Source organism: Neopelma chrysocephalum, unplaced genomic scaffold, assembly GCF_003984885.1.
Source record: "Neopelma chrysocephalum unplaced genomic scaffold, ASM398488v2 Primary Assembly neopelma1_68, whole genome shotgun sequence".
NCBI lineage: Eukaryota > Metazoa > Chordata > Aves > Passeriformes > Pipridae > Neopelma > Neopelma chrysocephalum.
This window is the reverse complement of record NW_020897727.1, coordinates 4480657-4493151: the sequence shown is the minus strand read 5'-3', so window position 1 is coordinate 4493151 and position 12495 is coordinate 4480657. Positions and strand designations below refer to the sequence as shown.

General features: G+C 43.6%; 2 protein-coding genes across 3 annotated transcripts in view; both read right to left on the bottom strand.

The window, feature by feature from the left end:
• NETO2 (neuropilin and tolloid like 2) overlaps nt 1–3499 on the bottom strand; it is a 29266-nt gene extending 25767 nt beyond the window's left edge. The window contains exon 1 of one of the 2 annotated variants that reach the window (XM_027685017.1): nt 3164–3499. In XM_027685017.1, coding sequence (XP_027540818.1) covers nt 3164–3197 — 34 coding nt within the window. In that variant the 5' untranslated portion in view covers nt 3198–3499. The remainder of the gene's footprint in view (nt 1–3163) is intronic. The other variant, XM_027685016.1, reaches the window with a different exon arrangement.
• Nucleotides 3500–8984: 5485 nt separating this feature from the next.
• The window catches only part of ITFG1 (integrin alpha FG-GAP repeat containing 1), a 73826-nt gene continuing 70315 nt past the window's right edge, over nt 8985–12495 (bottom strand). The window contains exon 18 of the mRNA XM_027685169.1: nt 8985–10793. Within this exon, the coding sequence (XP_027540970.1) occupies nt 10734–10793 (60 nt within the window). The 3' untranslated portion in view covers nt 8985–10733. The remainder of the gene's footprint in view (nt 10794–12495) is intronic.

Below are 12495 nucleotides of genomic sequence, written 5' to 3'. Positions count from 1 at the left end.
TGGAAGGAAGCATTACTTCTTAACACTACTTGTTTGTGAGAAATTAGCTGTTAAAATCATGCCAAAATGCAAATGAGGAGGCTGAGCAGAATGGCAAGAAGTTAATAATAGTGTCCACATCCTTGCAACCTGACCAGAGTTGGAAATAATTCTGTAGCCCATTGGAAGTTTGTGAATGCTGACTTTCCAGAAGTAGCAATAATTTGTTGTAGCCCTGGCTGCTTGTTGAATTATTGGGTCAGAAACTACAGAATTCTCTTTTTAGAGAGAATATTTTCTTTTTTTTAGCTTTTTAAATTAATCCAACTGTATTAGCTGAAATAGTCCAAAACTAATGTACAGTAAGGATTTAACTTATGGTTTTTAGGGTTTTTTAACCAGATAATAGCATAAGGAAATGAAAGAGGGAGCATATTTGAAGAATGGGAACAAGTTCTTAGGAAACACATTTTGGAGGAATACCAGATTTGAGGAAATCCAAGGTGGGTATATTCACTTTGAAAGCGTAACAGGAATGTGGCTTTATCAAGAGAGCAGCTACTTTTCTCTCTTACAAAGTAGAGGGTTATAGTGGTTTACTATTGTAGAGCAGGTGCATTTTCCAGGGCTCAGGGAACAACTCTAATGTGTTTAAAATCTCAATGAGAACTGAAGACAGGAGGAAAAGGCTTTGTCTTTCAACAACCCAAATGCAGCAAAGCTCCTTGGCCTCCAGGAGGTTACAGACACCACTGAGAAAGCAGGTGGGCATTGGCTGGGCTCCACTTAGCAAAACCTGCAGCCACTGCAACCTCAGAGCTGCTGTGCTCCACCATCGCTGCCACTCAGCACTACTGCCTGGGAGATCTGGGTGAGGGCAAATAATCCATGTAAGATGATGGGATTCAGGATACGACTTTTAAAAGTTTTGCTGAATACTACGGACAGAGATAGGAAGACTGACATTGAGATGTTCATTTAAATCAGCCCTTATTATTGATAGCTGAGGAAGAACATAAGAGTAGTTTTGAACAAGCTTAATATGAGAAATTTGAGTTGCCATGAAGTGAGTATGACGGGTTCTTTTCTGCCCTGAGGTTATACAGTCACAAAATATAACCTCTGTGAATGACACAAATGTAGATATGCATTCCATACTAAGAACAGATGACTAAACTGTTTCTAAGTATTACTGAAATGTGACTTTTCATGATGTATTGAGCTCATGGTACTTTGTACGTGGTGTAGCAGAACTCCCCCAGTTCTGCACACAAAGCTATTTGTATGCAGAAAGAAAATTAAAAATTACTGCCACTGTAGGTAGAGCTTACACGCAAAATTTAAGATGCAACTTGTAATATAAGGAAGGTTACTTTGAATTCTACTCCCAACAGTCTCCTTTTGGGATTAAATCTGTATGTCTGTCTACAGGAATACATTTTTTTTTCTGACGAGATGTAATAATCAGAATATGTGACGACTTCTAGTGAAGCAGAGATAGAAGGCAGTGCATGATGCTAAGTAATGATAGGTTGTTTCTGTAGTCATAGCAAGGGATGCATTTAGAATACTAACGGCTTATTGACTAATGGCTTTGTGCAATTTATAGATTATGAATAACACAAAAAACTTCCTGCAGAGGGACTTTTTACCTGGACACTAGTGTGATTATAAAAAAAAAATATATATAGGTCTGTTCAGGAGAAAACCTGAACAGTCAAATTTGCAGCAATCACAAGTTTCTGAAATGTGATTAAATCTGCATATCTAGAAAGTATTTAAGCAGTAGATATGTCATATAGTGGTTTAGAGTATTTAAATATGTTACTTAAAAGAGGCAGTAGAAAAAACACCTAAATGCCTTGTCTTCCCCATATAAGCCCTATGTTCCTATGTTGTCTAAACTCAGGGGATGGTTAACACCTATACAGAGAGCCAGACATTTATTGAGAGCAAGTAACTTCTGTCTCTCAGTTATTATGCTAATAAATGAAAAATATTTATTTAAACCTAAAGATATACATCCTTCAGTTCAGGAACATGGGATTTTCTGGGCCATGAAAACATTCTGGATTTGAAACAGACTTCTTTACAACTTTCATACCGTGGGAAGACATCAATGCATAATCAAAACAGTTCTCCACCCTGCAGTAATGCCTTGTTGGCTTCAATAATGCAAACGGTCGCGCCAAAATTTCCTAACAGAATAATTTAATAATAATAATCCTAATAGAAAATAGACTTGCATCACTATCAAGTCTGCTACTGCTCAAGTAGATACAGAATGCTAGAAATAATCCCTTGAGGCACAAGGTTAACTGCCACATCCAGCTTTATTTTCTAACAGAAAGCCCTCGCCCATTGTCGAGCTGTATAAATAACAGCACAGACAAAAGAAATGCTCGGATGAGGAGCCTTCCTCAGTTGTTTACCTCTCAACCGAAAGAAGTTAGAAACAAGATTTAAAAGCCTCAGGAAGAAAAGCACAGGTCAATACCGGTCAGGCAGTAGCTTGTGACTCAGGTGGCGACTGATTTTGCGAAAACCTTCCTGAAAACAGATCTTGCTCCCGATAACAAGTGTGATAAGCTGATCGCTGCTGGGCAGCTCGTTAGGAGAGTTCCGAAAACAGAAAGAATATTTTTACAGTGAACAGACCGGAACGCAGGATGCTGTTGGTGGGTCTTGGTAATATACGAGGCACTGGGGCAGGGTCGCTGCCCCTTTGACCCACGTTCCTGCAGGCTGGGACCCCCCCCAGAGGTACCGAGGTGTCCCCAGCAGGGCCAGAGCAGCCCGGGATGCGATCGGGGCCCCGGCCCGGCCCCGCGATAGGCTCCCGGCAGCGCCCGCCCCAGCCCCGAACCCCGAGCCGCCGCAGCGCTGGGGCAGAGCGGGACCGGGACCGGGGCCGCCCCGCACCAACACGGGGCCGGGACCCGCGGCGCCCCGCAGGGACGCGGTGCGGGGCTCGGGCAGCTGTTCGGGCGGAGCAGCCCCGGCAGGAGCAGCAGCGGGGCGGCCGCCCCGGCGCAGCCCCCAAGCCCCTCGCTCCAAAGTTTCCGCCGGCGCTCGGCGGGGGCAGCGCGGGGCAGCCGAGGGGGCGGGCGGCTCCGGGGGTACCGCGGCTCCCGCTCCGAGCAGCTGCTCCCGCGGAGGGCGCCGCGCCGCCCGCGGCTCCTACCTTCGAGCACGGAGCAGAGTTTGTGCAGGGCCATTGTCTCCCGGCGGCGATCAGCGGCGATCAGCGGCGCTCCATGGCCGCGGCGGGGCCCCCCGCGAGGGCGCTGTGCCCGCGGCTCCCGCTCGGCCCCCGCCCGCCCGCGGCCATGCCCGGCGCCCCCGCGGGGAGCGCTCCGCCCGCGCCGCCCGAGCGCGGAGCCGCCGCCGCGCTCAGTCCCATCGAGAGCGGGGCGCGGGGGTCTCCGTCGGGGCGGGCCCGCCCCGGGGGGCTCCCCGCCAGGCGCTGCGAGCGCAGCCCAGCAGCTCCTAGCCCGACTGGAGCGGCTGCCGGCAAATGAAGCTCATTTAAGATGTGAGGGGTGTTTGCCTGGATGAGCCGCTTGTACGCATGTGCCCGCCCCCCGCGGAGCCCCGCAAGCAGCCGCAGCCGCCGGGGGCGCGGGGCTCCTCCTGCTTGGCCGGGCACCGAGGTTGGGGCGGCAGCGGACGGGGAGCTGGGGCAGGACCCGTACTCGCCCCGTCCCCACGGGGAGCCGGGGCTGGCCCCACCTCGGTCCCCCCGCCCCGGTTCCCCGCCGAGCCTCATGCCCCAGGCCCCTTCTGCCCACCGTCCGCCTGGATTTTCCCGTTTTTGCGGTGCTGGCCGCCCGCAGAACGGGCAGGGCGGAGGGGGCGAGCCGTGCGGCCCCTCTCCAGGACACGGTGGCTCGGGCGAGCCTGAATCCCGGCTGCCGGCCTTTGTTTGGGATCTGAGTGGGGTCCCAGTGGGGTAAAAGGGACCCGGTTCTTCCCCTCGTTTTCCGTCCCTCCCCCTCGCCCCCTCGCTCGTGGCAGGGAGCCCGCACGGCCCCGGCAGTGCGGCGTGCCCGGTGCCTGCCTGGCCGCAGTGTGCTGTGCGCTGCCTGCGGCTCGGGCTCCGGGAAGAGCCCATCACACGCTATTGTGCGGCTGTTGTTTGACAGGAGTGACAGCTAAAATGGAGCTATTACTTTACAAGAAGTTAATAAAAAGGCGCACTTAGCCTGCTGCCTGCCCTGGCTCCCGTCCCTCTGGTTATCCATCACATCGGGTTAGCTTGTGAGGGGACGTGTTACTTAAGAAGAGGGCCCGGGGTGGAGGCAGGTGGCGATGTCGAAGGAAGGGATGACTGGAACCTCCGGGCGCCGGGCAGGGAGGGAGAAGTCTCGGGCCGCAGATCCCGCCGCGGGAGCTCCCCGAGCTGGCGATGGAGGAGTGTGAGGGCGAGAGCCGGGAGCATGGCCGCGAAAGGCTGTAGTACCCATAGGCTACGTGTAAAATTATAGCAACACATGTTAGTCCCTTAGAGATGTTTTCAAATCTCCCATAGGCAGCACGGGTTGAAGTATCGCTGTGTACTTCCTACAGGATGTCTCCTCCCTAGAATTGCCGATTAGGCAAAGCTGAGAGCTTTCGCTCAAGCTCCAGAAGTATTGAAACGAGGGGATGTGCACGGAGCGTGTTAAAGGTTTGCGCAGGGGGCAGGAGCGATGCGGGAGCTCTCGGCCCTCCCCGGCCCCTGCAGGAGCTGCCGTGCGGGTGTCCGAGCTCGGGAGCTGCTCCGGCCGCGCTCCCAGCACGGAGGAGGTCTAAAGTCAGGTCTTCCCTTCTCCCCATCGCGGTCCTGCACAGTGATGCAGATCTGAACCTGCAGGTGCCCTACGCGCGCAAGCACCGTGTGGAAGCGGTTTGGAAACAACTCGATAGACCCAACAGATTTTGCAAACTGTAAATCATGTGCATAATTGCAACTAGCGATCGCGTCTGCTTAAGGATTAGGGCAGCTCACTACAGTGTCGAACATGATTGTGCGAGGTGAAGCTCTGGTTTCCTTGTGGTTTGGTGCTATGTGTTTGAATGTTAAATGCTTTCTACAACGCTCAAAGGTCAGCATATCCTGTTAGAAAAGGTCATTCTCTTGCTTCAGCTTATCTGTTAAATATTTCAGGCTCTTCAAGTCAGTGTGATTGTCAGTTAGGGCGAGTTAATCGAGGAGGGAGCGAGGAGCAGCTGGAGGAACTCGGTGCGGGGCTGCGGTGCGGGAGGAACAACTCCTACCTGCGAGTGCCCCTGCCCAGCACCGCACCGGACCCCCGGCGAGACCTTACAGTAAAGGTCCTGAGCTTTTCTGGTTATTAAAGATCCATTTCAGTGTTCTAGGAAGCTTCATGAAGTATTAAGCTTGATGGTCTGGCAAAATCCCAAGTTACATAATTATATTATTCTACTTACTTGAATTGTCCTTTCAATTTCAAATAGAGATGGTACGGTCCTCCTCAAATCGGAGTTTTTCCATGAAATGTTAAATAGCTGCTGAATTCCAGCAGTGGAAAAAGCGATTTCTCTGTGTTCACCTCTTAACCATGTATTTATAGTGGTGTGATGAAATGTTAAGTTCTGTTGTGAAAACTCCCATACAAAGAGAAGTCTTCATTAGGTGTATCTACTTTGCATTATTTTCTTTACTAACAAAAATGTTTACTGTAGTGACTCAAGAAAATATCAGACTACTGTATCTGTGCATCATCCACAATTTTTTATCCCCTCTGCAAGTACATAATTAAAATCTGACTGCCGTTGTGCAGATTGTTAGGAAACAGGGGGCTGCTTGTTTTTTTTTTTACTTTTTGGAACACACAGTATAGCTGATGGCAAAATTTGACTTGGATAATTTTATTACTTGTGATGATATGAGAAATGAGAGAATTAGCCTGCTTCTCAGATTTCGGGCTGAATTTGCATTCAAGAAGACTATTTGTGGTCAATTGTCTCACACCAAAGGAACAGGAGAAAATCCTTACAATACCTTGTGCTCACTACAAGTTTTGGTAGTAATTGCAAAGACCCAATCTGCTACAGTCAATTTAACTGAAGAGCTGAACTTCTGGTTTGTCCATTAGAAGACTGAACAGAGCTATTACACACTTGGGGAAGTGAGCAGCTTTTCCATCCTGTTCTTTTCCCAGGGCTGTGTTGAGCTGTCAGAGTGGGAGATGCAGGTAGTAGCATCAATTTGTAGATTTGGGGCATATTCTGGCATCATTTACTGCTGCTTTCAGAGACATTTCTCCTGTGGACACCCCTGTTGCTTTGTCTTCCTGGACTTCTTGTTACAGGTGCTGCTTTAAAGTACTTCATAGTGAACTAGTGACAGGTCTGAAGAAGCTTTCGGTTCTCATTTTCTGAGCCTGCAGAGTGCAGGTTTCCAGAGAGGAAAATGCTGTGCCACGGGGTCAAGATGGCAGTAAGCTTGATTTAATTAAACTTGTGTTTGGGAGTTAAGAAAGGTTGAAGACAGCTTTTGAACAGCCAGCTGGGTATTGTTCTGATGCTCTACCGAGTCATCATGATTATCTTTGAATGGGAGTAGTTGAGGGAAGGCAATGGGACTGGTCATTCCCATGTAGGTAAACACCTGCAGGAGCAGTTCACAAGGAGTCAGGTACAACAGGTGCTCTGCTGCAATTAAAGGCTTACATTTCTATTGTTAGAACTGGGTCTGCCTCCTCCCAACAGTTCTTCCTTAAAACTTCCTTTGTTTGCTGTTTGGTGAGAAATTTTAATTTTAATATTACCTAATGTATTTTTTGCTCTCGAGTAGCAGATCATACACCACAAATAGCCTTAGACCAGCAGCTATGGTTTTTAAAAGAGGTTGCAACAGTGAATAATTATGAAAGAAAGCTAGGAGTTATGTTTGAACTGTTCTGGTAGTTTTGTCAGTAGGATTTAGGTGCAGTTGATAAATCTTATTTGTATACAATTTCTACTTAGAAAATTATAGAAGTTGCAAGTGGCTCTTAGTGTGGTAACATAATGATACATAAATATATACAGTTGGCTTTGTTGCTTACTACTGAGTTACAAACACTGCAAACTTTGGAATAGTCATGAAGAATACTGATAGTCCTCAGAAAGCTTACTGGGCAGTTCTCTGCTAGGCAATATAATCAGATCTGACTGTTGGTATATATCCACAAACTTGGTTTGAATGGGGCTGGAATTGGAAAATTCATTAATTTCAAAATAAGGTTATAATTGTTATGGATTGTATCATAGATGAGATCACATTTTTCACTGAAGTCAGGAATTAATTATAAAAATAATGCTGTGTGGCTGATTATTTTCAAAGTGACAGTGAGTCTGATATTATAGTGCCTCAACAAATAGATCGTGTCACCAAAATGGAAAAAAAACCCAGAATGGATAACAGGGAGTTACTATAGCAGCATAGCAATGTGTCAGATTTAAGATCTCTATTGCTCTTGATTTCTTAACATACTTCTTTGATGAAAACATTTGCCATCCCTACTATTTATTTACGAAGTATGAGATTATTTAAAGCATAATTTTATTTTCTGAATTTTTAAAAATTATTCTTTTGGTTAATACCTTCAAAACTGACATAGTTAATGCTTTAACACTATTGATTATAATATAGTAGAAACTTATGGATTGACTCTTCCTTTTCTATTTAGGTGTCACTTCTTTGAAAGAAGTTGTAAATATGAATTATAATATGTTGGTATCTATACAGCATCAATATCAAATATTGTATTAATCCAGGCTGGGGGGATGAACAAGTCGAGAGCAGCCCTGTGGAGAAGGACTTGGGGGTGCTGGTGGGTGAGAGGCTGGACATGACCCAGCCCAGAAAGCCCCCGTGTCCTGGGCTGATCCCACAGCGAGGGCAGCAGGGGAGGGGGAAATTCTGCCCCTCTGCCCCCTCAGGTGAGACCCCACCTGCAGAGCTGCCTCCAGCTCTGGGGTCCCAGCACAGGAAGGACATGGAGCTGTTGGAGCAAGTCCAAGGGAGGCCACCAAGTTGATCAGAGGGATGGAGCAGCTCTGCTGGGAGGAAAGGCAGAGAGAATTGGGATTCTTCAGCCTGGAGAAGAGAAGGCTTTGGGGTGACCTAATTGTGGCCTTACAGTGCCTGAAGAGAGCCCACAAGAAAGGCTCTTTTATGAGGTCATGGAGTGACAGGACAAGGGGGAATGGCTTCAAACGGACAGGGAGTAGGTTTAGATGGGATATTAGGAACAAATTCTTCCCTGTGAGGGTGGCGAGGCCCTGGAACAGGTTGCCCAGAGAAGTTGTATGTTGCCCCATTCCTGGAAGTGTCCAAGGCCAGGTTGGATTGCTCTGAGCAACCTGGGCTAGTGGAAGGTGTCCCTGCTCATGGCAGGGGAGATGGAACTGGGTGATCTTAAGGTCCCTTCCAACCCAAGCCATTCTGTGACTCTACAGAAGTCCTGAATTGACTCAGTGCATTTACAGTGATCACTTTTCAATTAACGGCAGCAAATGTTTCTAATATAGCTGTCTGTTAAGGAAGATGGCCTCAGCATAGGAGGAGTATCATACTACATAGAATATGCCTATTAATCTGCAGCAGAAAAGTTGGTTCTTTTGTTGGGGGATTATAGTGCATTAATAATAAATCTGGTAGGAAGATTCAGTCTTAAAGCTTCTCATGGAAAATGAGAACAAAGAAAGATGGTATTTCGACAGCCATCTGTCAGTTGGCCTGTCAACAGTATTTTTATATAGGTGAAATTTCACACTAAGGAAGCCTTCCAATAGCATTTCTCACCAGGGCTGTGTTACAGTGGATGCATTTTGAAAATGTATGTAGTTAGAACTATTTCTCAATTCTCAGTTACTGTAATGATTACCTGGAATGGCACTTTCTAATTGATGTTGCTTTCTTAAACTTACTGGTGGAAGGGTAATAACCTCACCCAAACATATTTTTGTGCTTATAGAGCAGAAAACCAAATTACGACATGAAACCTTTGACAAGAGGTTTAACAATATTTAATGCCTTAATTCAAAATCATATGCATATACTGTGTGAGCCAAGCTAGGAGTAGTTAGAACCTGTGGAAAACTTTATTATAAGACAGCTATTAAAGCACCACTAATGTATTGTATATAGTGATGCAACGATGCACTGCTGAGCATGCAAAATACCTCAGAGCAAAAGATATGAGTTCCTTGTCTTGTAAACTTGACAACAGCTTAAATGTCAGCATGAGGTTATTTTATTCCTAATTGCTTTTTCAAAAAACATAAGGAAGCTAATCTGTGTGTATTATATTGTGATAGAGGGCTACAGACAACTTTGCTGCCACAGTGGCATTATGCATTTAGCATTATTCTCCAACCAACTGAAAAAACAGGAAAATATATTGAATTGTGCATCTTTTTAATAATGAAATCTTTTCTTTCTTTTGTTGGTGGGAGCCAATTCTATAAATGTAGTTTAAAAAGTCCAATAGCATTAAGTATTTCTCTAAAAAAAATCATACCTTTTCATGCCACTTTAAGAAATATTAAAGGTGTACATTAAATAAGTATTCTGTCCTGAATAATACCAGTCATGTGATATGAAAGTCTCCTGTGTTGGCATCTGAGCAGTACATATTGGAATTATCTAGTAAAACTTAGGAGACTGTAAACTCATGTAAAATAGAAGCATGATTACTCTTAAGAGACTCTTTGAGGATCCCAAGTTCACTGGGCAAGTGCCACCTCATCACCATTTTAAATACTTAAAATTAAGCTACTCATCTTATGTAATTATGATGAAATTTGGGCATAGTAGTGTCCATGGATAATGGGCATTGCTTATTCTGAGTTCCTACTACAGTCTTATTTTATCTATCTCATCATTTAGCAATAAATTTTAGGGCATCAATCCTCATTCTCTTTCTACTCAAAAATGTTTCTTTTAACTTGCTGAAAAACAAAACCAAACAAATAATCCTGTATCTTTCTCATATATATATATAAAAGTTACTTTCATAATGACTCTGGACCATTCTAAAATAAATATGGTTATACTTTAATTATAAAAGCAGTTTATGTAATCCTGATAAATTTTTATGATTTTAATTTTTTAACGTGTTGTCTTCTCTCCAGAACTAGCACACATAAATACTGCATCTATCCCATGATGACTGAACCAGCATTACATTGCAGGTTTCTTTTGGTTCTCTAATTTCTAAGTTCTTTAACTGTTGCACAGATGGGTTTAAACAAAGAAAAATACAGAATACTTTAGATTAAGCACCATTTAATACAATCAAAAGAATTAACAATTAAGTCATCTGAGAAATTGCTCAAGTTTAATTTTCAGAAATCAGGTTATTTTGCAGGAATGAATAAATGACAAGACCGATTCAAGTGGTACAAGGTATTCTGCTTGCTGAAATGGCAACACTTGATTTACACAGCTTTCTTTCTATCAAATATTACTAAAGAATTGGTACATAAACAATGGTTCATGCAACTTGATCCCTTTACTAAGAAAAAGAAATGTACAGTTCTGTTAAATAAAGGCCAAATGCATTATATACAGGCTGTTAACTGAAAGGCCTTGTGAGACATTCAGGTCTAATTTTAATACTTTTCAAATAAATACCAAATAATGCAACATTTACAAATAACACACCAACAGTATTTTCACAGTAATAATTTTAAAAACCAGAATTCAGTATTTCAATTAAGCAAATGAGTAGCAGCTCCTTCATAAATATTAAGGCATGTCACATAGCATCAAAATGGAACCGATGAGCCTCCTGTCGCTTCTCTCTGTCATCTGCTTTCTGAAAAATATTAATAAAAAAAACACTTTGTGGAATCTAGAGCAATACTCTTACAGAAATGAGTTGTCAAATGTCAGAGAATGGTTGATTTTTTCCAAGTCATTCATTTGACAAAAGGCAAAAAAGCTTAGTAAAACCCCCAATAATTAACTTTTAAATGATGTCAGCTTGAAATAGCAATAATCTATGCAAAATTGGCTTCTGCTGTTAATGCTCTGCTGTTGTAGTATTTATGACCCATTATTTTCTGTTATTTCTAATAATGCTTTTTTAAAAGGAATAAGTCAAACCTAGTTTCCTAGTATGCATTTACTTTGCATTATAAATATGAGATGAAACTATTCTGGATTAACTGTAAATGTCATTTATGTTACTCTTCAGAAGAATCTCATTTAAAAAACCATTCTGTTAAATACAAATTTAGACCAGGTTGGCAGTTCAACCAACAATTAACAGCACCAGGTAGGCTAAAAATGTTCTGTGTTTTTTGTTTGTATTATGAAAATGTGAAGTAGGGTGCATTTCCCACACACATTGACCTACTGAAAGAGTAGTTTAGATGGTGCTTGGAAAAAATAAGTATATTTAAATTGTACCTATAATCCATGCAATGTGTAAAAACATCCTCTCCTCCCACAAGTCTCCTCTTGTGGGCTAAAGCAGTAACAGAGGATGGAAGCACTTCTCTAAGGATTTGTGAACACACGGTGTGAACTTTTCTAGAAAACAGTGTTTTTGTCATGACAGACACTATGTGTAAATCCCAGCATGAGAGAATTTAGCAAAACAGATTGAAATGCTTTTTAGCTGCTTAGTCCCATCTTTTTTTGATGAGTAAAACAAAGAAAAGCCTTTCCAGTGTGCTGTTGTGTGGGCACTCAGATTTGTATCTCAGTTGATAAATATACATCACAATTGTAGAAATTGGTGCACGTCTCCTGCCATGGAAGTTTGTCATCTGCTTTGGTTCAAGGCCAAATATTTCCTCATTACACAATGTTTATGTGTGATAGCAACTCCATTGGATTAACTATGGATTTTACTGCATTTTGTAGCAGCACCAGAGCTGTCAGAGAGGTTTAAGATGTATCAGTCTGGCTTTTTTTGGCAGGGATTTTATCAATGTCAATAGAAGTTTGAATGTCAAAAAAGGGGTGGGAAGGAGGGAGTGGCACACTCTTTCCTACATTGAAATGCTTGTCACATTCCACAAAATTTCACAGTCCCACTTAGAAAACAATTTTCACTCCATTTCTTGTATGCTTCCTGAAAAAATTATTGCTTCAAATTTGACAGTAACTGATACTCTTATGGATCCATCAAAAACCTTCTCTGGCAGCATTTACCATCACTGTGCAGTGCTCACATGATCAGCCTCAAGACCCCAAAGCACATTATAAAGAATGGAAATACAGGAAGATCGAGGTCCTTAGTGAACAGAACAGACTGTATTTGTGGTAACATGAATAATGGTGTCAATTCTTCCTCAATTACTCTTTCATTTGATGTATCAAAACTAAAAACTAGTAACTGAGATTTCAAAGCTCTTTTTTTCCTTTTAAATGGATCCAAAATTTCTAAGGCATGACAACAACACCTACCCTAAACCCTACAGTTATTTCAGTACTATAATACTTGGCTGGCGGATGAGTGTGTGAGAACTATTGCAGACAAAGGGCTCCTATTACTACCAATCTGCAGG